The 23,080-nt window shown below is 47.7% G+C and overlaps 1 protein-coding gene across 2 annotated transcripts in view; it reads right to left on the bottom strand.

The window, feature by feature from the left end:
* TSPAN2 (tetraspanin 2) overlaps positions 1-21,176 on the bottom strand; it is a 41,976-nt gene extending 20,800 nt beyond the window's left edge. The window contains exons 1-2 of one of the 2 annotated variants that reach the window (XM_029230411.1): positions 21,068-21,176; positions 5,215-5,317 (exon numbers count right to left, since the gene is read on the bottom strand). In XM_029230411.1, coding sequence (XP_029086244.1) covers positions 5,215-5,317; positions 21,068-21,136 — 172 coding nt within the window. In that variant the 5' untranslated portion in view covers positions 21,137-21,176. Of the gene's footprint in view, positions 1-5,214; positions 5,318-20,935 lie in introns of both variants that reach the window. The other variant, XM_029230412.1, reaches the window with a different exon arrangement.
* Positions 21,177-23,080: the final 1,904 nt, after the last annotated feature.

Below are 23,080 nucleotides of genomic sequence, written 5' to 3'. Positions count from 1 at the left end.
ATCCTTCTTTTGAAGCTAGAAGCATCATTTCAGTTAACACAGAAAGGAGACAGTGGCATCCTTCTTTTGAAGCTAGAAGCATCATTTCAGTTAACACAGAAAGGAGACAGTGGCATCCTAAAAGCCTTGTCTGCATCAACTCATTTTTAAATGGCTCCCCTTTTAAGGACTGGGTAGTGACACGCTCATCAATTTCGGTGGCTTTTTGGCTGTAGATGATTTTACATACCCACCTAATGACCATTTTTCATCTGAAAATATTTTTCTCTGCCTCTGTGCAACTTTCCCTCTCTCCCAGCTTGCCCTGGACACACATAATTATATACGTATTTAGAATATTGGATGGGACTTAGTTTATGGGGAAGGTAAGGACTAGGTACTGTGCAGCTGTTAGTTACTGAGTGCTGTCCTAGGAGCTGAACATACATTAGTCACGGAGTCATTCAACACTGAGTAACCACCACCTTTCCCAGTGCCTCAGCTACTCTGTTCAGCATCTGTCCTTTGCCCTAGGCAGGCATTATCTCAGGAACCCGCCACCTGGAAGGCTCAGTGCTACCAGCTGGTGTCTCGCCCTGACTACATGGCATCTAAACCACTCTTTTATCTTCCCCTCTCTTACTCTCCCACATCATTGTGCCTCCCGCAGGCTGACTCCTTCCTCAGCCTGCCCTCACTGCTGTAATGACAGCTGACATTTATTGAGGGCTCATGACACAACAGGTACTGCGCTCAAGCCACGTTCATAGGTTAAATCATCTCATACATCAACGCTATGAGGTATGTAGAAATGGTATTCATATTTCACAGATTAGGAATCTGAGACACGGAGAACTAATTTATGGAAGATTGCATGACTAGTGAGGGGGGACAGTGGAACTGAACCCGGGGTTCTATTCCAAAGTGCACACCCTCACTCCTATACTGCACTTTCAGAAGGAACTCAGAAGAAGCGTGATTTTCTCAGCTAGAAATCTGTGAATTTTGCAATTTACAAATGGCAGGAGGGTTCTTTTCCTTCTTCCTTGAGAAAAGTGCCCGAGGGATCTATCATTGATGATTTCTGGGTTTTCCCTTCAAAGCACATTGGTGGGAGCTAGAAATCCAGGCCTGCCGACCGCGCCTTTAGGTAAGTCCTCTTATTCCTCAGTTTTGTTATGTGTAATATGGCAATAATTATCTATTAAGTTCTTGTAAAAATGCTTTGGAGAAATTGTCTCAACAATGTAAGCTATGGCACGTGTCTGTTCTGCAATTACTAGGAATCTCAGGTACAACTAAAAATTGAGAAGTAAAAAAATATTAGCAGAGTGAGTCAGAGTTTTTAAAAAGTCAAGCCAGCCCCTCAGCACTCAGCGCTGGAATGCTTTCCTTACACATAACATCCAGCCGCCATCAAAGCCAGGCTCTGCGGCTCTGGATTCACAGGGAGGGACAGCCACAGAGAGCCTGCGATCCCGGAGAGCGAGTGGCTGCAGTCTGTGTGGGCAGCCCCTTCCCCTTCATGGAGAAACCCGATGACACCCTCGGTCCTCTGCTCACAGACATGACTTCATGTGCTCCAGCTTTCTGAGGGCCGAGGGGATCGCTCCTCACTCTGCCTCCTGGAAAGAAGACCCCTGTGCTGCCTATACCCCTAAGGGGCAGCCCCAGGGACAAGTTGTAACAGGAAAGCAGAGGGGCACATTGGTGGAACTTGGAAGACACTGGGGCCTTCTCCCAAGAGTTCACTGAAGGAGACTAATGTGGAAAGGGTCTGGGAAACACCAAGTCACCCAGCCTTTCTTGCTGCCAGCTCCACGCTTGCCAGGCTCTCCTTTCTCCACGATAGCAACCAGTGGACACGACAGCCTGGGTCGGCCTCCAGGTCTCGACCTGAGCTCTGAGGTCCTTGAGAAGAGGCAGCAGGTGCAGTGTCTGACTACCCTGGCTCCCTGGCCTCATTTCCAGCTCCCCTCACAGCTGGATCCTCTCCACGCTGGCCTCTGGCTGTGAAGTCACCTCCAGATCTTTATTATAAGAAGGGACCTTCTCTCCATCACCAAGGAGAAAGACCCAAGGGTCCCAGAGAGGAAAGCATCCCCCTAGAGGCAGCAGTCATCTGCCCAGAAGCAGGGAGCTAGACCATGTGCCTTCCTGAGGTCCCTCTCAGGGAGAGGTGGTATTTCTTTAAGAGTGCTTCAATGGGCCAAGCCTACTCTCCAGGGCTCTTTAACAATGGGGTGATAAGAGTGTAATGGGCTGATTGCTCTGGAACCTATTCTGAAAAGGAAAATACACAGAGCAGTGCACAGTACCCTGTGACATGAAGTGAGATTTTCCAAAAACTGGGCTTGCTTCTTCTTTAAAGTCCTGTTACCTCACACTGTTTGCTATGCAAGTCCATAAAATGGAATCCTGGTGTACTTTTCTTCTCGTTTTATTGCTAGGGAACTGGTGTCTTTCCTATTTGGAAAATTATTTATTGAGGAAAGAAACATCAATTTCTGTAAACATGTATATTGCTCTTTCTATTTATATTATAAGAAGTATTTAAAGTGGAGAAAAGGTTCCTGACCTCACAAGGACTTTTTCTTGTTGGCACTCTCCAGAGAGACAGCACAGGGAAACAGAATAAGCAGACCTGCTTGGCAGGTCTGGGGTGCGGGCTGAGCCCCACCCTGAAGGGCTGGAAAACCACGGCTGACTGTCAGCACCCCTCCTCCTCTGCTTCAACCCCTGGTCCTCAGTTTCCTTATTCCGTCTAGTGCTAAGACTCTATGATAATCCACTTCTCTGAACTTCAAGCACTGACCGTAAGCATTCTCACCACCAGCCACTCAAGGGTGACTTAGAGAGGGGAGGGAGAACCAAGGGTGGGCAGACCCACGCCGCGCCCCAGGCTGCCAAGAACAAGCAGGAAGGATTCAGGCCCTGCTGTGAGGGCTGTTGTTTTCCCCACCCAGAGTTCACTTCCTTTTCTTTTCTATTAGACAAAGAACCTCCTCCACTCTCAGTCCTTGTGGTCTGAGAGGGCTGACTCGCCCAAGGCAGGTGTGAAGCCCAGGCTTCAGCCAACAAGCCCGTCCCAAGCAGCTGGCCACGATGACTGGTGTGGGAACGGGCACTGGACCCAAGATTGCCAGTGACAGTGAGACCCAGGACTTTGGTTGGATCAGTTGGAATGAAAGAAGAGTGTACTGTTGCTGAGGTTACCTGGGAGATGGCGCCTGGAGCTGTGGGTGGACGTTTTATCACGTCTAGGGGGAACCTGCCCCAAACTGGAGCCACAGGAAAGCGGAGCTAAGAGGTGGCTACAGACTGCATTCCAATCACATCACTTGTGTCCCTGTGATGAGAACTAATCCTGACTTTTCAGTTATGTGAGTCAAGAAATTTCTGTTTTGCTCTAGACAGTTTGAGTCAAGTTTCTGTGATTTGCAATTAAAAGAGTCCTGACCGATATGTCTATAAATATATGACATTTCTTGCATCTTGGGCTGTTCATGTTGCTTTAGTTTACATTAGGAAATAGGATCAGGAACGTCTGTATAGAACTAGTTTGTTCTCCTATTTAATGCAGGAATCTCCTGTATTGATAAAGGCTCCATTCTGATTTTGGGTTAAATACCAAGGTATCAGAGGGATCACTGTAGAAGTCTGCTCAGCTTCTTTGATTTATCAAGTCATTAGAAAGCTTTTCTTATGTTGGCCCCAAATCTACACCTGTGAAATTGCTATCAGTGCTTTGTCTCTGGAGCAACACAGACAGAGGCTGCCCCCCAGACTGGCTTCCATCTTTCCTTCCACATACCCGCCCCTCTCTCTAACCCAGCAGGGTCCCTTGCCTCAGGTTTCCATCTGAAAACCATGAGTTGTGACTTCTAGGCTTGACTCTGTCTATCATTGATATCTTTTTTGTTTTGATTCCTTCTGTCCCTGAGTTTAATGATGTTTAATAATAATATTTAATAATGCTTAATAAAGTTTCTTGTCTTTCTGTCCCTTTCTTCACAATTCCTACTGCAACCACCATGGGTTATACCCTTATTTCTTCAGGCCTGACTATATCCATAATCTAGCACCGTCTTTTTCTGTCCTCCCCTCTCGTTCCACAATAATCTCTTTAAAATGCAGTGTAGGTCGTACCCTCCCTCAAACCCTAAATTATCCTTCTATTGTTTATTAAATTAACTAGCCCTGACATTCAAGGCCCTCTATACTTGTCCTCTGTCCCTCCCCAACTTTTCTAATCTTAATTCCTACCATGCCCATATCCTTTACGTTCTGGTAAGAGTCCTCTGCCCAGCCTCGGCTTGCTGATCACTATCCTATAGACACACTGTGTGCCCCAAACCTCTGCAGTCCCTATTCTTCCTTTTCTCTATCGATTATGGTTGGTCTTTCAAACCTAACTCAAATCCTTCTTGCCTCACCAGTTTAGAATGACCCCTGATGCACCAACTGCAAATACCACTAAGTCAGCGCTTGGTTACACACTAGTTTCTCATCCCCTACTTATCACATGGTCTCAGAATTGGAGGCTACGTCAGCCTCCAACTCCTCACCCCTTTCCCACAGTTGGAGGGAGACAGCTACTACCCCTCCCACACTGAGGCCTCTCTCCATGGCAGCCCTCCCTCCGCCCCTCCCTCCTCTCTCCACCCCACTCCTCTCCCCCTTCTCTCTCCCCTCTGCAGTCCCTAGTCATGGAGGGATGAGATTGACCCTTCCACATCTTGAGATGTCTCTCTTCATTTTGAATTACGTGTCTCTCCTTGACAATTTAAAATACAAGATCACAAATACACAAAACCAGACCCTGACTGGGCAGGGGTCCCCCGTCACCCCAGATGGATGAGTGAATAACTGACTTTGTGGTGTGCCCACTTCACTCAGGGGGGCAAAGGGGCTTTTCCAATTCTTTGGAAATGAATTGTGGTTACACGCTGGGCTTCTTTTCTTGAAGTGGCTGAAAGAAACACAACAGTTCAGTTCCACCTGGTCTTCCTTGGTTTTAGAAGCAGAGGGATGAACCACATGTGGGGTGGGCAGGGTAGGGCCCTCTCCTCTCCGCTTGGACCACACATCCCTACCCCAGAGCCAGGTGGGCATCTGGGGCTCAGGTGTGCCTCCTTTCTCTCCCTCCATCCCCCGTCCCAGAAGTCCAGGTGCAGGCTCCACTCGAAGCCGGGGCAGCCCCAGCTAAGGTGGAGGAGAGCTGAAGTCACTCACCCATGTAGAAGTACTCTGGGGAACTGTCCTCTGACGAGAAATCCTTCATGGGGCCTCCAAACCGAAACCACAGTCCAAAAGCAATGACTGCCGACCCTGCCAGCTGAAAGGTAAACAGCCTGCATTTACAAGGGAGGGGAGAGTGTGTGCAGGACCTGGGAGGCCTGAGGCCCCAGAATCTGAGGGTTGGAGGGGGGCCCCTAAGAAACCAGCCCGTCTCCTCTTCACGTTTCTTATAATAGGAGTGGAATGATGTGCTCAAAGCCCCCAGCCCACCCCAGGTCCCTGATGTGATATTAAAACTGGGGTTTCCTGATTGCAAGCCCAGAGTTTCTCCCATTCTGCCAGGCTGCCCCGCGGTTATAGGGCATACACAGCACAGCCCAGGAGGTGTCTCAGAAAGGGTATTCCCACAACAGTCCCCTGGGAAGGTATTTGGTTCCTGCCCTATTGTCCCCTGCTGGGCACTTGGGATTTCCTCACCAACACCACAGTGAGAGGTCACCGAGAGCAAGATGAACTCCAAGACTGGGGGAAACCCACTTTTTTAAATGGGAAGAAAACACGCCAACCTCAGAGAACCTGCCCACACCTCCTGAGTGTACGGTGTCCAGTTAGAAAGCCGTTTTAGAGGCATCTAGAAGCCGTCCTAACCCCCAGGCTGCCACTGTCACTGTGCCGCACTGCCTGGGGATGGTTTTGCAGGCAGTGAGGGAAACTGGCCGGGGTTGTTTTGTTTCTTTTTTTTTTTTTTTGGTTGCTATTTTGGGTTTCCATGGAAAGCAAGAAAGGAAAAAGTAATTTTCTGAAAAAGCCTGGTCTGTGTGCTGTGTGGCTCAGGGAGAGGCTGAGTGGCCGGCGCAGGCAGCGGCTGGGCAGGCTGGTGGCTGGTAGAGTCATGGCCCGCTTCCTCTCCGCCACTCGGAGGGCTTTTGTGAGGCTCCACACCTGAGCTGGAAGCCTTTCCTTCCCAGGACTGTCACAAAGGCCCGCCAGCAGGCTCCAGCCAGGGTCTCCTCTCTCTCCACAAACACCCATCTCGAATTTCATTGTGTCAATCAACAGATGGCCACTGGCACCTTCTGGACTCAAGGCACCACAAGTGAGCAGAGATGTAGAAAGAGTCCCGTGGTTCTGCCAACCCATCCAGTTAGTGTTGGGCTTCCCTAACCCATCCCCAGACCAACGGTTTAGAGGCTGCCCCCGCCCCAGCAGGGAAGAGTAGACACAGATGCTGGCAAAAGGGAGACAAGCACACAAGTCAGAGAAGTAGAGGTTTAATAAGGAAAAATGATGTCAGAGTCAGGGTCAGACCAGAGCCCTGTTTATACAAGATCCTTCTGTCTGTGGGCTATTTGTAAAGAGCCGGGGCTATCTGTCTGAATATATATGAGGACTTTATCTTTCTTCACCCTCCATCTTCCCAAGGCCCATTCCCTCTGTGGCCGGCTTCTTAAGCAGACCAGCATGACTGCCGCAGGAGGAATTGGAGGGGCAGAGCTCTACCAGCTGGACTCTCTAATGTGGAACAACTAAAAGTTTCCAGTACTTAGAGGAAAGCACTAATTAGATAATGTGAGGAACAGCTAAAGGAACTGGGTTCAACCAGCTCTCAAAGGTTTTGCCTTTTTTAAAAGGGTAGCAAGGCGTGGAGAAATATTCCGAGAAGTCATGTTAAAACATTAACAATACTTTTCTTTGACAGGTAAAATTACAGGTGACTTTTCTCTTTTCACGATACTTTCTAAGGTTTGTGCGTGAAGCATGTATTACTCTTGTAAGTTTAAAAGTGTGATATGGTAGTTTAACTGACCAGTCCAGAAAAAAATGGGGAGAGTTTTCTTGGGCTGTGCTTTAGTTTGGGAGGAAATCGGCTTTGAGGTCATCGCTGTTTCTGGTGCAGGGAAGAGGTCATTGTGAGGTCATTGCTGTTTTCTGATGCCCTTGGGAAAGCCCGATCCTCGGAGCGCTAGGGGCTCCCTGGGACAGATGTGCCCAGCAAAGCCTCACAGGCAGCCCTGCCTACACCGCCTCTGCAGCAACTCGGTGGAAAGAGTTTCCAAGTACAAAGCAAAAATCTGTTGATGGAGGCGTCAGGCCAAGGCCTGTAATCACCGAGCAGACTGTGGAGGAGGTGACTGGTCCCAGGGACACCCTATCACGAGGCCACATTTTTGGCACCTCTGTACACAAGCTCTAATTTATAGCTGTCTGGGATCATCCTCCCAGACGGAATACATTTGTCCATTTTTGGCACCGATGTGTTTGATTCATAATGGAAAATTAAAAGAGAGGCTGCAATTTAAAGCCAAGGGGCAAAATGAGAAAAACTCTGCGCCTGCTCGTCCACACCCCCCAAACCCCAAACCCAGGCTTTCCTCCTGGGTCGAGGAAACTGCGGCGTGGCTGAATGTCGTCACTGCGGAGGGAATCCTCCCAGCATGCCGCCGGATCAGGAAAACTGTGGGCGCGGCCAGGTTAAGCCCGAGGCTGCGCCTGACAGCCATCACCGATTTGGAAAGTGGCATCAACAGAGACAATGAAGCCCTTTGGTCCTTTGTAACTCACTGTTCTTTCAAGACTCTTGAAATACTCTGTGTTCACTGGACTTTGGTTGCTCTATCACACACCTGAAATTGCTTGAAAAAAATTCACACCGGGCTTCCCTGGTGGAGCAGTGGTTGAGAGTCCGCCCGCCGATGCAGGGGACGCAGGTTCGTACCCCGGTCCGGGAAGATCCCACATGCCGCGGAGCGGCTGGCCCCGTGAGCCATGGCCGCTGAGGCTGCGCGTCCGGAGCCTGTGCTCCGCAACGGGAGAGGCCACAACAGTGAGAGGCCCGCGTACCGCAAAAAAAAAAAAAAAAAAAAAAATTCACACCAAGTCCAGTCCAGTCAGGGGCAAAGTGAGCAACTCTGTAAGGCCCATTGCTCTGTGCGTCCCATGCCCGGGAAGAGAAGTCTCACTGAGCAGCCTCTAGTGCTAAATTTTAACCCTACTAGACCAACCCCCCAGCCCCACCCCATGCCCCCATTCTCAGCCCCTCCTTCGCATTCAGATACAACACTGTACCTCTGGTTGCACCTCAACACTGCAGCCAACATGAGAACAAATAAGGATGGAGAGGCTGCCCCTTCATGTTGCTTTCCTTCTCGTGCTCCTGCCCGTCCTCATCTGCTCTCCTTCCTCCCTGTCTTTCACGGAGGAGGTAACTATGGTCCTGACTGGGTACCGTGTTAAGCATTAGGGAAGCAACGATGAAAAAGACATGAAAAGTCTGACATGGAAGATAATCCTGTAAACTAATAAATGCCACAGGACGCAGGAAGTGTGCTCCACGGAACTGCTTCACTGCCCAGGGATTAGAGCAAAGCGTGATGACCAGCGTGCAGCAGAAGGTGTTCCATTTTGACTTACAGCTTGAAGAATGAGTTAGAAGTGTCGGAGCAGGGAGGGACTGGAGGGAGGAGTGAACGCCAGGCAGAGGGAACAGTGTGGGTAAGGGCTGCGCTGCCTTTCATGGAACCCTGTGTTGGGGAGAGAGAGGAATCTGGGGAAGGTCAAAGTCTGGGGCTTGAAACAGGAGTTAGGGCACACGGCTCACAGCTTGTACTAAGCTTGCTACCACTGTGGAAAGTCCATGGCAGGGCCTTGAGGAGAGGGGAGGTGGGAGCCCTCATTCTGATGGGGGCAATGAGCAGCACGAGTGCTGCCTGATGCCAGACACGATGAGAAGCCAAAGGTAACGACCTGAGTGGTTGAAGGCCAGAGGGGGGATGTTAGGGGCTGGACACGGTGATCGGCGAGGACCATGATGGATTCACTCTACCAGCCAAAGAACTTTGCCGAGGGCTACTCTGCATCTGCGACTAGTACCAATCCCTATGCCTTTGGAACAATTACCATTAGAAATACTGTTTTTCCAGGGGTGGACTTTTTCATACAACAGCATGAGTAGGGCTTTGATGCTAATCATTTAATAAACATTTGCTGAGCATCTGTCGTGAGCCAGGAGGCAAGGATTCATAGATAAGGAAGATCCAGTTCCTTCTCCAAAGGATCTCAGGGGCTAGTGGAGAAACTGATCCCACCTCTGTGGCCCAAGAGGGACTCTAACAATGCAGGTCAGAGAACCAGCCCCTGAGAAGACTCCAGATGTCATCATTCTTTGCATCACCGTTTCTCTTCTGTGCACCAATTGTGCATTAAGCACTCAGAGAATGTGATGCAACAGGATTTTGAGGGCAAAAGTGTGTACACTATTTAAAAAGAAGAGAGAAGTAAAATAGAAAAAGAAGATAGAAATGAAAGGAATAGACGATGACATTAGATCGGGGATTACCTGGTACAATTACATTATACATTTTCATGGACAAGTCATTTCAGTAGCTAACCATATTCCAGAGAGTCTGCAGGACAAAGTTGCAAATTGTAAGCATATGTCCATGGAGAAGACTGTATGTGTTCTAAAACTAAAGCAGCAGAAAAGAGGACTACAGACCCAACTGGAAAACTTTTAAAGCAAGGTGGATGAACAAAAAGTTTCCTTTAAGTAATGCCTATCTGCCAGAAAACAAGTCATTTAACTTGAAGCAAAGCTTGTTACTGGATTTCAATTATATTGTGCTGTATTTATTTCCACTTTCCTGGGATTGCTGATGAAATGTTCTATCTTGAGGACATATTCTTTTACTTAAAAAAAATTTTTTTTCATGAATCACAAACGTGGTTCTTAGGAAGGCACCAAATTGGAGGGAGGGTAGTGCTGAGATACAAAAATGCAAAGATCACTCCCCAGGCCTGGGTCCTTCACTCTTCTCAGCTCCCCCCACCTCCACCCCTTGCCTCCAGCAGAAGGTAGCCCACCCTGATCACAAAGAGCGAATACATGCTACTCTGCTATCTGATGGCTAAACCCACCAGAAAGCTCCCTTTCTGGGTAAAAAGCATCACTTAGGGATGTTCTCAGGCAGCTCATGTGTTTTTCCCTAGATAGGAGACCCAGTTAATTATCCTCAGAAGCTCTAGCCACACAGTTTCAGTTCCTTCTCCCACTTGGGGACCCTGCTCTTGCTATTTCCTTAGCTTACAAAGTTCTCCTCTGCTCCCCTCCACCTGGCTCACACCCACTCACAGCTGTCAGCTCTCATGTCACTTCCTCTGCGAAGCCTAGCCTAGCCTAGGTGTGTGTCTTCCTCCGTGTCTCATATAACCACTTCTGTTTAAATATTTCTGTAACTAAAAAAGAAAAATTAAGTCCTGAGCTATGTGAGGGAAGGGACAGGGTTTATATTGCTGTGTCCCGAGCACCTACCCCTCTGCCTTGCACAGCCACCTCCCAACAGACATCTGTTAAATGAATGCATGGAGGGCCTTCACAAAGGTACAATTTAGGCTGTGCTGTTGACTGAATTGTGCTCCCTGCCACAATTCATGCGTTGAAGCCCTAACCCTCAATGTGATGGTATTTCAAGGTGGGGCCCTTGGGAGGTGATTAGGATTAGATGAGGTCATGAGGGAGGGGCTCCCAAGATGGGATTCCCTCATAAGAGACACCAGAGAGTGCTTTCTGCCATGTAGGACGCGGGGAGAAGGCAGCTGTCTGCAAGCCAGGAAGAAAGCTTTCACCAGGAACTGAATTAGCTGATACCTTGATCTTGACTTTCCAGGCTTCAGGACTGTGAGAAATAAATTCCTGTTGTTTAAGCCACCCAATCTATAGTTTTTTTTTTTTTTTTTTTTTTTTTTTTTATGGCGACTTGACCTAAGACAGGCTGATAGAAGCAATTGTGAACAAACTCCTTCACAGCCCTCCAAGGGAATACTTCCCAAAGTACTGATTGCAAATTCATCTGCACCTGGGAAACACTGTGCAGACACCTCAGATGGCACTGTGTGAATACACTGTTGAATATACTCAGCAAAACACTTTCCCACAGAAAAACAAAACAAAACTAGAGAAGGTAGTATCAGTTCTGTGTTTTCCAAGCCTGCAGGGATGTGTGCCATGCATCAGGCATGGACACAAAGAATAAATCTATACATGCCTTTTATAGGCAGGACATATGAAAACTTAATGTAATCATGGCAACACACACACACACACACACACACACACACAAAATGCACTTGAATGAAAAAATAAACAAAATGAATTCTGTATTCCTGCTCCTCCAGGGTGAATACCATGTACATACATACCCAACTCTTTTGCAATTCTATTCTTTGGGATGACGTCACTCAGAGGGAAATGACACTTCAATCCTAGAAATGTCATTAAAAGCTTTTAAGCTAATACTTGCTCTTGGTGGCAATTCTCACCCCAGATGGAATCAAGTAATGAACACTCACAATTCTTGATCTGATTGCAAATCACATTATGATACCATAAGGGTAATGGGAGCTTCATCCTTTTAGCAGGCAAAAGTCGGAAGCACATTTGCTCTAGAAGATGATACTAATTTTCTCAAAGAGGTAAGCCAGCTCCCAAGATTTTCATCCAATTATGCAGTGAAAGCAAGGCAAGGATTGAGATGGCACTTTCTCAAAATCAAGGATTTTGTCAGAAGAAACAAAAGAGCCAAATGCCATATGACATCCAGGTGAAACCACCTCTGAGGAAGCTTGCTGCCCTTGCCTCAACATCAGGACCAGGTGAGGTGGAATTGGGAGGCAGGACTACGGTAGCACACGATGAGACGGCTGCTAGGTTGGAAATGCATGGCTGTCAGTCTGGAAACGCACTGGTTAGTTGCCAGTGTTTCTGATTTCCCCTATTATTTTCCTCACAACAATTTCATAAGAACAAGCTTATGCTAAGAAATTCCTGAAAGACTTCCTTCAGGTAAGGATATATTTTAAAAATCAATGCTTAATTCTCTGCACTAACGGATGGGTTCTGCAGTTCAAACCACAATAGAGCAGGCGTGTTCTATGCACCTCCAGAAAGATAATGGGGCTGCATATTTGTCCTAATTATACCTTCTGCTGTCTGTTTAGGTTGCTATAGTTAACTCGTGTGGATCAATTGACATTGCTGGGGGGTGGGGGTGGGGGATAGTACAGAAGCGCTGGGGGGATACTAAGGTCAGGGGAGGGAAACTGAGCCAGGATGAAAAGCTTGCTCTGAATGATAAAGCAGATAAATATAGATGTGGAATGTGTATGTATTTATTCAGTGGTTGTACACAATGCCTTTTTCTAAAGAGATACAGGGAAAAGGAGAGGAGAGATCAGTAAGAATTAGGAGAAAGATGATGGCTGTATAGTTTTCTTCATACAGTAAAAACAAATGCCACAGGCTACTGGCTAATGATTCCACTGTGCAGACGGCTCTATCAAATGAAGATCAAATACCACTAAAGGAAAATCCAATCCACCAAGTTATCAAAGTGATTTAAAGCCAGTGTCTGTCTTACCTGACCGGGGGGACGAGTTCCAGGAGGACGATAATGGTCTTTTCTATGTCTCTGAACTTCCTCCTGGCAGCATCCAGCTGGCTCTTATCCCAGGCTTGCCCTCTGAGTAAACACGACTTTGAGGGCTACCCTGAATTCTATGGACATCTCAGGTATATTGAGCTTTTACATAAGCAAAGATGGAATATTAAACAATATTTATTTTACAGCCTAATATTTTTCAAGGTAGTTTGAGAGAACTACTCTTGAGCAGATAAACAGGATTTTTGAATATCAATCAATAATAATGACCTTCACCTGGTTTTACTTGCTACAGACAGACAATGGGAGAAAAAAATGTTTCAGGTAAAACTCAGGTTAGATTGGAACAAGCCAAAACACTTTGTTTATTCAAAAGTTAGCTTGAATGGAATCCTGAAAGTCTTGTATTCTAGAGAGAATTTTTCTTAACAGCAATTTGACCAGAAATCATTTGGGGTCAGAGAGGCAGGCAGCACTGGGCCACTTACAGGGGACTAGACGGGTACAGGGAGCACAGGGAGACCATGTGGGCTTCCTGGATGAATGGCAGCAGCTTCCAGGCCCCATCCCTGCCCCACTGGGGGGCTCTGTTATCCCTGCCTAATTCCTTTGCCCCAGTTTATAAGCTGACTCTTTCCCAGTCACCATTACAATGGGGAGGACAGGGCTTGGCACATACCTTGGAACATTCCCCAACTGCTCTTGTAGAAAATTTTACCTCTTCTGAGTATTCAGACTGAATAATGATGCTCTTGGACAGGATAGTAACAAAAACAATCCACATGTATACGCTGTGTTGTCGAGGAGTTGTAGCAGATAAAAACAGGGGGTTCTAGGCATCCCGGGTTTGAATCAGGCTCTGCCACTTAGTCCTGTGATCTCGGGCAAGTCCCTTAACCTCACTAACCTTCAGCTTCCTCAGCTGCAACATGGGGGTAATAATAGTGCCTCCCTAAGAGATTAAATGAGTTCACCTTACACACTTAGAACCACTCAGAACTGTGATTGCCCAGCACTTATTGTTATTATGGTGGTAGACTCACTAATGTTATATTCAAACTGAAAACTTAATCCTACTCAAGACAGGAAACACCATGGCCATGATTCTAATGATTTAGTCCTCGGCTGCCTTCCTCTACTAATTTTTATTTTAGCACTACACTCTTTCCATGACAGCTGGGATTCCCTTGAGTTTCTAAACCTCTATACTAGGTATGTCGGTCCTGCTTTCCAGAAAGTATGTTCCCCCTCTCTCTTTAGTTTTAGTTTTTATAAGACCCAATAAGAGAAAAACAGGAAAAGATGACTTATGAGAGAAAGAATAACTATATTTAGGCTAGAGCTATCCAAAAGAACTTTCTCCAGTGATGTAAATATAAATGTTCTCTGTCTGTGCTGTCCAATACTGCAGCCACTAGCCACCCATGGTCACTGAGCACTTGAGATGTGGCTAGTGCAACTTAGAAGCTGAATATTCAATTCCTTTTAATACAGATTAATTTAAATGTGAAAAGCCACATGTGGTTAGTAGCACAGCCGCCATATTGGAGAGTGCAGGTCTGGAATTCACATGCTCATCACAGCTTCAGTCTTCTCTTCTTGTCAGTCTGTAGACTTGGAGTGGTTAAGAGGACAGTTTCTGGGGCCACGCACAGAAACCCAGCTCTGCCACTGGCCAGCTCTGAGGCCTCGGACAAGGCTCTTAAACTCTCTGTACCTCTGTTTCCTTATATATAAACTAGGGGTGACAATGGCTGCTATCTCAGAAGGTCATTGTGAGGATTAAGGAAGTTAATATACAAAATGTGCATCGGAAAGCAGCCAGCACGTACCTTCCATTTATATAATGCTTAATATTCTTCTTCAAGTTTTTGCTACTGAAATTAATTTTAAACACTGTCTCTTGATACATACCCTTTCTCAATTCCCATCTTGCTTTTCCTCCGCCTTAAACCAATCAGGGGTGTTCTCAGCCTTTCTCTTCTTTCTCCCACATGCCAGAGCGTTATGCACCTCTTTGCACCTGCATTTCTGGAATGCATCAAGACAATCCAACACTGGATATAATCTCCCCGGCCATAAACTTCATGTTTTCTAAGCCAGTAGCATTTATTATACCTTATATTCCATGTGCCCTCATAAATGTGTACAGTGAAAAGAACACAGGGTTTAAAGTCAGAAGACCAGGGTGTGAATCTTGGCTTTGCTCCTCCCTAACTCTTGGACCCCAGACATACTGTGCTTGCCTTTCGGCTTTCACATCAGTAAAACGGGGATTACATTACTTCATGGGGTTGTTGTTGATTCATGATCAAATGGGATAATGTATGTAAGAGCATTTTTAAACCAAAGCATCATATGAATGTTATTTTTGTCCCTAATTAAATCCAAAGAGGATGAAAAAAGCAAGCCAAGGTAACCCCTATTCGTCTGTATCATGTGCTCTCAGCCCATCTGGTCGTCCCATCTTATGGGCTTCTTTCTCAATTCCTTCTCCTTAATTCCTTTGCAAGCATGACATGATGGTTAGTATAGTGTCACTTACTTTAGAAGAACAGCCCTGTTGTGATATTAACTGTCAGTGTTAAGGTGGGGAATGGAAGTTATGTTCTCTTTTGTCACACATGATTGGAGACCCAAAGATACTACATATTCTGGAATAACACAGTGAAGCATAATGGGCAATGGACAGGTGGCCTCCTGGTAATTGTAGAAACCAACAAGTCTCAGTGTAAAAGAAAATTCTTAGAAGAATAACGGTAAAGTGGTAAATGGAATTAAGAGAACTGCCACAAGGAAGCCAGGTGAGCAGGCCTAAAGGAAGGGCACTCCCTGCCCCATTCAGAAATGAGAGCCACCAGTGGATCTTTGACCTCTTAAGGCCACATCTAAACGGGTGCTTCTCAAAGTGTGTTCCCTGGACCAGCAGCATGAGCAGCATCTGGGGGCTTCTTAGAAATGCAGACCTACCAAATCAGAATATATATTTGAACAAGATTCCCAGGTGATTTGTATTCATGTTCAAGTTTGAGAGGTACTGATCACCAAAGGTTTTCCTATTTCTACCCCCTGGCCTCCCCTTGGTAGCACAGAAGCAGGGCGGGGAACAAACAAACAGCTCCAGCGCTAGGGTCTGTTAGCCAGAGCTGTGCCAGTGACTGCCGAAGCTATTCTAGGTGCTGAGAGATGGAAGAAGAAGGATACCAGCACAGCACACTCCCTGCCCCGAGGAGCAAAGACATTAAAGAGACAGTAAACTATACTCAAAGGCACAAAGGAGCACCAAATAAAGGTCTTTTGAGTGCCTCAAGATCAAGGACTGTGTCTTAACCATTTCTGAATGCCCAGCATTTGGTAGGGTGCTGGGCACAGAGTTGGTGGTAAGCACATACCTGCTGAGTGACTAACTGCAGAGGAAAGAACCTCTCCTTTTGACTTCAGGCCTTTGATAAGCTACAAGACTCTTGCCACTTTGCTTGGTTGGTTGGACTTAGGACACCTGTTTCCTACTTCTCCTTACCTTTATGAATCTCTTGGATTCTAGATTCCACTTTCCCACTTGTTTTCTAGTGTTTAAATATGACTACCAGTAATATACATCTATGTTACTGAATATTTACTATCTCATGTACCATACTTAATACTCTACAAATATTTACTCTTTTATCTGCACCAAGGTCATACACTGATGTTGATACTTGATTATGACCATTATATAGATGAGAAAATGGAGGCTCGAAGAGGTTAAACAGCTTACTAACCAAGCACCCCTGGTTAGTAAATACTATGGCCAGGAGCAAACCCAGGAAGTGAGATGCCAGTATCCACCTTCCAGGCTTTGAATTCGTGGATATGAATTGCCACGCTGCCTAGACCTGGCCGAGGTCTACCAGACTCCTGGAACCATAGCTCTGGCTTCTGCAGGCTGGCTCCTATCATAGAGTCCTGCCCCTCCCAGCACCACTGGGCCCCTCTTATCCAAAATAGGGGAGGCTGCCACTCTCTCCCCACCTTGACAGAAATCAGAAATGGAGACTATCCAACGACAGGGCCAAGGAAATTCCTATCTGCCTTCTGGGGTGGTCTAGCTTTTGGGTGGACCCCATAGAATACTTTCTTCAGGTATTTTTTTAAACAAGTCTTTCTGACAGGTGGTAGCTCTGGAGCTACAGTTTGAAATGAATTTGGGAAAGAGGAGTAGACAAGTCAGACATCTCGTAAGCCCACGAGACACGGTCTTTCCTAAAAGCACCTGTTAGGCATCACCAAGTGAAACTCCAGAGCTGCATTAATAACAGTGAGAAGGAAAGGAGAGCAACTTCAAACAAGCCATGTATGGCATCTGACTCTCAACAATGAACGGTCCTGCTTCCTGTTGGTCGGCGACCCTGAGCAGCTCACACAGCACAACGATGGGAAAACGCCGAGTACACAACAACAAACCAAGGAATAAACAGAGCCCAGGTTTTTTTCTTTTTTCTTTAAACCAACACACGTGGCTTGGTAGATTGTGGTTTATTTATATCACTATGCAACGGAGGGGGAAAAAAAAAAAGGTGATCGCAGTGAAAGGCATGGGACCATGCCATGCTATCTGACTGTAATGTCCGAATTTAGACATGACAGATACTGGGAGGGGTTTCATGTTAGACATCAGCCATGATAAGAGAAATTAATTTAGTGGTGCTTGGGGCCAGGCTTTACTTTTGTTTTGTTAAAATTCAATGGTGAGCACAGTCAGCAGCCCTGGGCCGGGGAGTGCTCTGCTGGCTCTGGCAGGCTCTAGCTGAATGTTTATAAAACCAGGAGCACAGCCTAGGGAAACTTCACCCAGCTGCCAGAAGGAGGTTGCGAATCGATTTGCAGATCACAAAACATACCCCACCCAGCCTCTGCGTCTGCCTTCTGGTGAGTTCCTGACAGGAAAGGAAGTGCTGTCACCCAGGGGGACCCCAGACCTCAGAAGGACAGGCACGCAAGCATCTAAGAGTGTGTAAATAGAACGCCTGAAGTCATGGCGAACGCCTGTCCTTCCAGGAAAACTGTCCCCTGCCCTCTCCCCCTTCCCCAAACTTCCCACAAACCCTCTAACCAGGAAAAAAAACAACTTCCAAAACTAGGGTGGGGCTTTCCTGGAATCAGGTTCCCTCAGTTACAGTGAAGGTACACATCTAGACAATTTATCCCAAACAATCGCTTTCCTCTAAATCATTAGGAGCCCGCTTCAGGTCGCCCCTTTCCCTTTGGCTGTACAGTTATAGACATGGGAGAGCTGTCTGTGACTGCTGCTGGTCCCTGGTCCCCATTCCCCACGGAACTGACAGTGAGGAAGGCCCCATATTCTCCTCCTGGGCCCAATCTGTACAAAGAACAAACCGACAGGGAATGAGCAGGAAGAGACAGGCTCAGTCCTCCAGATAAAGTTGACAGTTGATTACCTTTGCAAATCGGGAAGGCCATTTGTATCCAGTTCCTAACCTGCAGATTCATCAATTCTTTCTACAGATGTTCATGGAATGCCTTCTATAAGCTGGGTACTATTAGGCGCTGGAGATATATCCATGAACAAGACGGAAAAAGATTCCTGCTCTCAGAATATTCTAAGTCCCAGTGGGGAAAATCCACAAGTACAAACTGAGAAGCCAGTGTGTAGTTATCCTAAAGCAAAGACAAGCTGTAAGTTACTTGGCAAAGATATACACTATTCCCTGATATTAAGGGACTCTGGGGAAAGAGCGCTAACTTTTATTAAATGCTTTCTATGTGCCAGGCACTTAATAATAAAAGTAATAATTTAAAAAATTTGAGCACTTACTACATATTGGGCTCACAGGAAGGTGAAGTCAGATACTTTACATATTTCCTTTGAATCCTCTCAACAACTCTTTTACCTCAATTGTTCAGCTGAGAAAACAGGGCTAGAAGTAAAGATGACTTGCTCAAGCACACTCCGCTTGCGATCTCTGCACTTGAGCCTGATCCTTTTGTCAGCTGGTGGTCACACTCACCCTTGCTCTGTTCCTCTGCCCGTGGGTGGTGTGTCACCCCCCTCACCCTTGTCCACCTCCATCCTACCAGTCCTTCAAGCTTCAGCTTAAACGTCACCGGGACAACTGTCCCAACTCCTCACTATTGCTGGGAACTCCTTAATTAGGTCGGATATATAAAAGGTCATGCCTAACCCCAGTGGCTAATACATGATAGGTACTCTAACATTGCTTTGTTCCTACTTCCCTTCCTTCCTGTGTTTAGAGTCAGAGGTGTGAAATTTGTCACTTGATTATATGCTGTCGTTTTTTTTGTTTGTTGTTGTTCTATATTCATTGGTCATTTCCTCAACTAGATTAGCAGCTTAGGGAACAGTATTTTTAATTTATAAATTATATATATATACTTTTGTCAATATAAATTATGTATATTTATTTATATTTACATATATGAGTTATTTTTACAGTTCTTGTGCATTGATTCTTTAACAGAGTGGTTCTCAAACTTGAGCAAGCATAAGCATTTCCTGGACTTGTTTAAATAGATTGCTGGGTCCCTCCTCCAGAATTTCTGATTCAGCAGGCCTGTGATGGGGCTGAGAATGTGCGTCTCTGACAAGTTCCCAGGAGGTGCTGATGCTACTGGCCCAGGACTCACACTTTGAGAACCACTGGTTAACTACGGGTACCACAGTGCTTAGGAGCATGAAGGCTGAGTCTGAGTCCCACCTCTGCCACTCATTAGCTGTGTGACCTTGGGCAAGTGGACCTATTTGAGCCTCAGTTTTTCCTTATTTGTAAGAATGGGGATAATAATAGTATGCACCTCAGGATTGTTGTGAGGGTTAAGTTAATAATGAATGCAGTGTGCATAGCACTGTCCCTGACACACTGAAAATGCTCAATAAATGTTGCCTATTATCTCTGGACAGGCTGGCACAGCATCAGGCACTAAATAAGCACTGTACCCAGCCTAAGAATTCCTTCTCAGACTTCGATAAAACCTCTTTTGAATTTGTAAGCAGTGAGAGTGAAGGGTGTCACTAAAGCATGACATTTATAATTAACAGCTTTTGAAATTAAGCCAGACTATTAAAAAGCACAACATAAAGGGCCTTTAGAAATGCCCTTCCCGATAGTATGCTGGATGTAAATGCCCAAGTGTACAAAAGCCATGTGTATTTTTAAAATTCAGGGCTGTCTATGGGGTACCTCCTTCACACCTTCCCCTGCTGCAGGATGCTGAGGATGGCAACTTGACCTCTGAGAGCTTGGAATTGCTGGAGTCACCCAGGCATCTGGGCTAATGGGTTGGCAGACACAAGCAGGGACCATCCTTCAATAATTAATTAGTTGGAGTCACGGGAAAACAAACTCCCCAGAGCAGATAAGACAAACAGCAACCTCCTTTATCCTAGTTATTTTAAAGCACCCAGCCCCCTTGCTGCTCCCTCCCAGCTCTAAGATACTTCTTCACCCAATGCAAGATCTGTATTTTCCTTCAGCGTCTGTCTGAGCAGTTACAGTGACTGACATTCCCTTGAGGAAGCCCAAGAGGAAATGTGCAGACAAGACAATTTTCAGACCTTGTCTCCCAGTCCTTCAGGGCCTGAGGCAGAATATCCAGGAATCTAGGGATTGTCTAGCCCTAATCTTGTCCCAGTAATACAGGAGACAAGGGTCATGGCCCTATCAGCCGGTGAACCACTAATCCTGGGAATGTTGTTCATTCAATGCAAAGTTGAATGAGATCATCTCTGGGAGCAGTAGGATTTAGCAAAGGCTTTGAGCTGGGGTTTGTGGGGAGGTGCTGCTGCCCCTTGGAAGCCCCTCCCTTCCGCCCATTCCCTCACACAAGAGCACCACCGCCTCCTTCCATCCAGCGGTACCCTCCCCTAACGCCCAGAAAAAGGCTGAACCCCCACCAACACCACTTCCACTGCTACCCCCAATTTCCTACACAAGCCCGCCACAGCCAGGTGATGTCTCTGCACACTCCGGATGGGGCACCACCTCTGGCAGTCCCGGCGCCCTGGCGGGCCCCTGCTCCAGCGGAAAGACAGAGCGAGAAGGGGGTGTGTGCGCAGAGAAGCTGGTGGCCCCGCACCTGGTGTTACCAGACTCCAGATGAAAACCGAGGCAGAGAGGTTCCTCAAAGGGAAGAGCCGCACGGGGTCTCCCCCCTTTTCACCATTTCTCATTGCTCAATCTCTCTCTCTGTCGGTTCTCTCCCCCTCCATCTTTCCCTCCCTCCCCACCTCCCCACCCCGCCCGCTTTGTCTGCCTTTTTCTTACCTCCGTCTTTTTGAACACCCTGCCTTCAGGAGCCCGGCTCGGACGCCGCAGCGGTCAGCTCCCCGGGGACCCCTGCCCTGCGTCCCCGCCCAGCCCCCTCCCCTGCCCGGCCCTCTCCGCTCCGGGTCTCACCCAGAAGAGCAGGTTGAAGCCGAGCAGCAGGTACTTGATGCACCGCAGGGCCCCGCCGAAGCGCCCCATGCTGCGGCCCCGGAGGCGGGATCCCGAGTCCCCAGGCCCGGGCTCGGAGCTCCGGCAGCGCCGGGAGCCGGCGGGGAGGGGGCGGAGCGCGAGGGGCCTTGGGCGGGGCCTACGGGGGGCGGGGCCTGCGGGGGGCGGGGGGGCGGGGCTGGAGCCGGCCCAGGGTGAGAGAGGGCCGGGGAGGACCCCGAGCCAAGAGGATGGCGATGGGTGGGAGCGCCGCTGGGTGGGGGTCGAGCGGCCAGAAGGAGCAGGTACCCCGCTCACCTCCGGAACGAGAGGCCGCCTCCTTCCCTCCCCAGGCCGGGCGACGCGCCCCGCAGGCACCCCTCTCGCGGTGGTTATCGGAGCATCTGCGAGGAAGGAGCGTCCACTGGGGACCCGAGACTCATTTAATCAGAGCTCTGTGCAGAGACGCATTTGAGGCCTGCGGTGATGGTTGAGAATAAGGACACGGCCCTGGTGGCTATGGAAACTAGGAAGATGGCCTCGGGTAGAAGAGATAAGTAGGACCCAAAGCCGCCCAGAAGCTGGAAGTACCCGTCGCGGGACACCCGGCCCGGGGCACCCGGTCCCAGGTTGTGATTCCCCAGCGCCTTGCGAGCGCACAGGCCGCGGAAGCACCTTCTAGGGAACCCTCCCTCGGCCCCTTCCGCGCGACTCCAACTCTTACCTTAATAGGCAAGAACTGGGAGAAGAAGGCGTGGGATGCGGCTTCCCTGCGCCCAGAAGACTGCGACCCATCCTGCTCGGCCTGGCCATTGGAGGGGAGTCAGACACTCCGGGTCCTGCTGTATTCGACTGATGGGAGAGCTTGGAAAGGAATCCAAATCCTCGGGGATTATTGTGATGTGGAAATGGGAGCAAAGGGGGGAAGGTTTTGTTTCGCTTTATTTTATTAAGTTAGGGGTCTGGTGGGGAAACCAGGCTCCCACTCCGAATGACTAAGTGTCTGCAACATGTGGTGCCAGGCAGTACGGGGGCGACAAGAAAGTGTAAAATCCAGGGAGCCTATGCCTTAATTCAGTAAAACTTTTAAGTGCCCGTTATAGGCCAGGAATAGTAGCAAGCCCCAGGGACTCGACAACGAGGAGACAGCCAGGCCTGCTGCAACTGGCTCTGGTGGTAGAGACAGATCTATGAGCAAATTATAGCAAGGTGAGGATGTGGGGCAAGGTTCTGGTAAGCACCGCCTGCCCTCTTGGCACTGGGCAGGGAAGGCTTTGCTGAGGACAGTGGGCCTGAGCGAGTCCTGAACGAGTCTGAGCAGAAGGGAAGAGCAGACGGGGCCGCAGGTGCCAAAGCACAGGGCTGGAGAAGCCAGGGGCTCCTCGGGGGCCTGTGAGAAGGGGAGCAGCCCAAGTGGAGCAGAGGGAGGTGAGTGGAGAAGGTGCTAGGGCACAGCTTTCAGTCAGCTCACAAAAGTGCCAAGCTGTCCTGGGGCCTCAGTTTGCTCATCTGCAATATGGAGATACTAGTACATACCTCGTGGAGTTGTGCAGGTTAATGAGTTAACAGTGTCTGGCACAGAGTAAGTAAGTACAATATAAGGGTTAGCTATTACTGTGTTGTACTCTACCAGTCAGTTTCTGCCATGTTGCCGTCTTTACCATCTGTGTCTTTGGACACTTGTTTGAATATCTCATGAATTTTAACTTACGAAAATGAAGAGAAGACAGAAAAATGAATGTGTGGATTCTGGTAATAAGTATAAGCCCCAAATAGTGAAATAGAGGCAGAGATGGAAGTCATTAGGAATGCAGAAAGAGGCACATCTTTAGTTTCAGTCAAACACTTATTGTCCTCTCTGATCTATCAAAAGAGAAAAGAACTAAAGAATAGTGTCTCGTACATGGTAGGCGTTCAGTAAATCTCTGAACTAAATGAACAACAATGCTATGATACTTTAAATATATTGTTGAACTTTATGTCTCTAAGACAAAA

The sequence above is a fragment of the Monodon monoceros genome, unplaced genomic scaffold (assembly GCF_005190385.1).
Source record: "Monodon monoceros isolate NGI ecotype Baffin Bay Population unplaced genomic scaffold, NGI_Narwhal_1 Super_Scaffold_18, whole genome shotgun sequence".
NCBI classification, from domain to species: Eukaryota; Metazoa; Chordata; class Mammalia; order Artiodactyla; family Monodontidae; genus Monodon; species Monodon monoceros.
The sequence above is the reverse complement of the archived record's forward strand: the minus strand, read 5'-3'. Positions and strand labels throughout refer to the sequence as shown.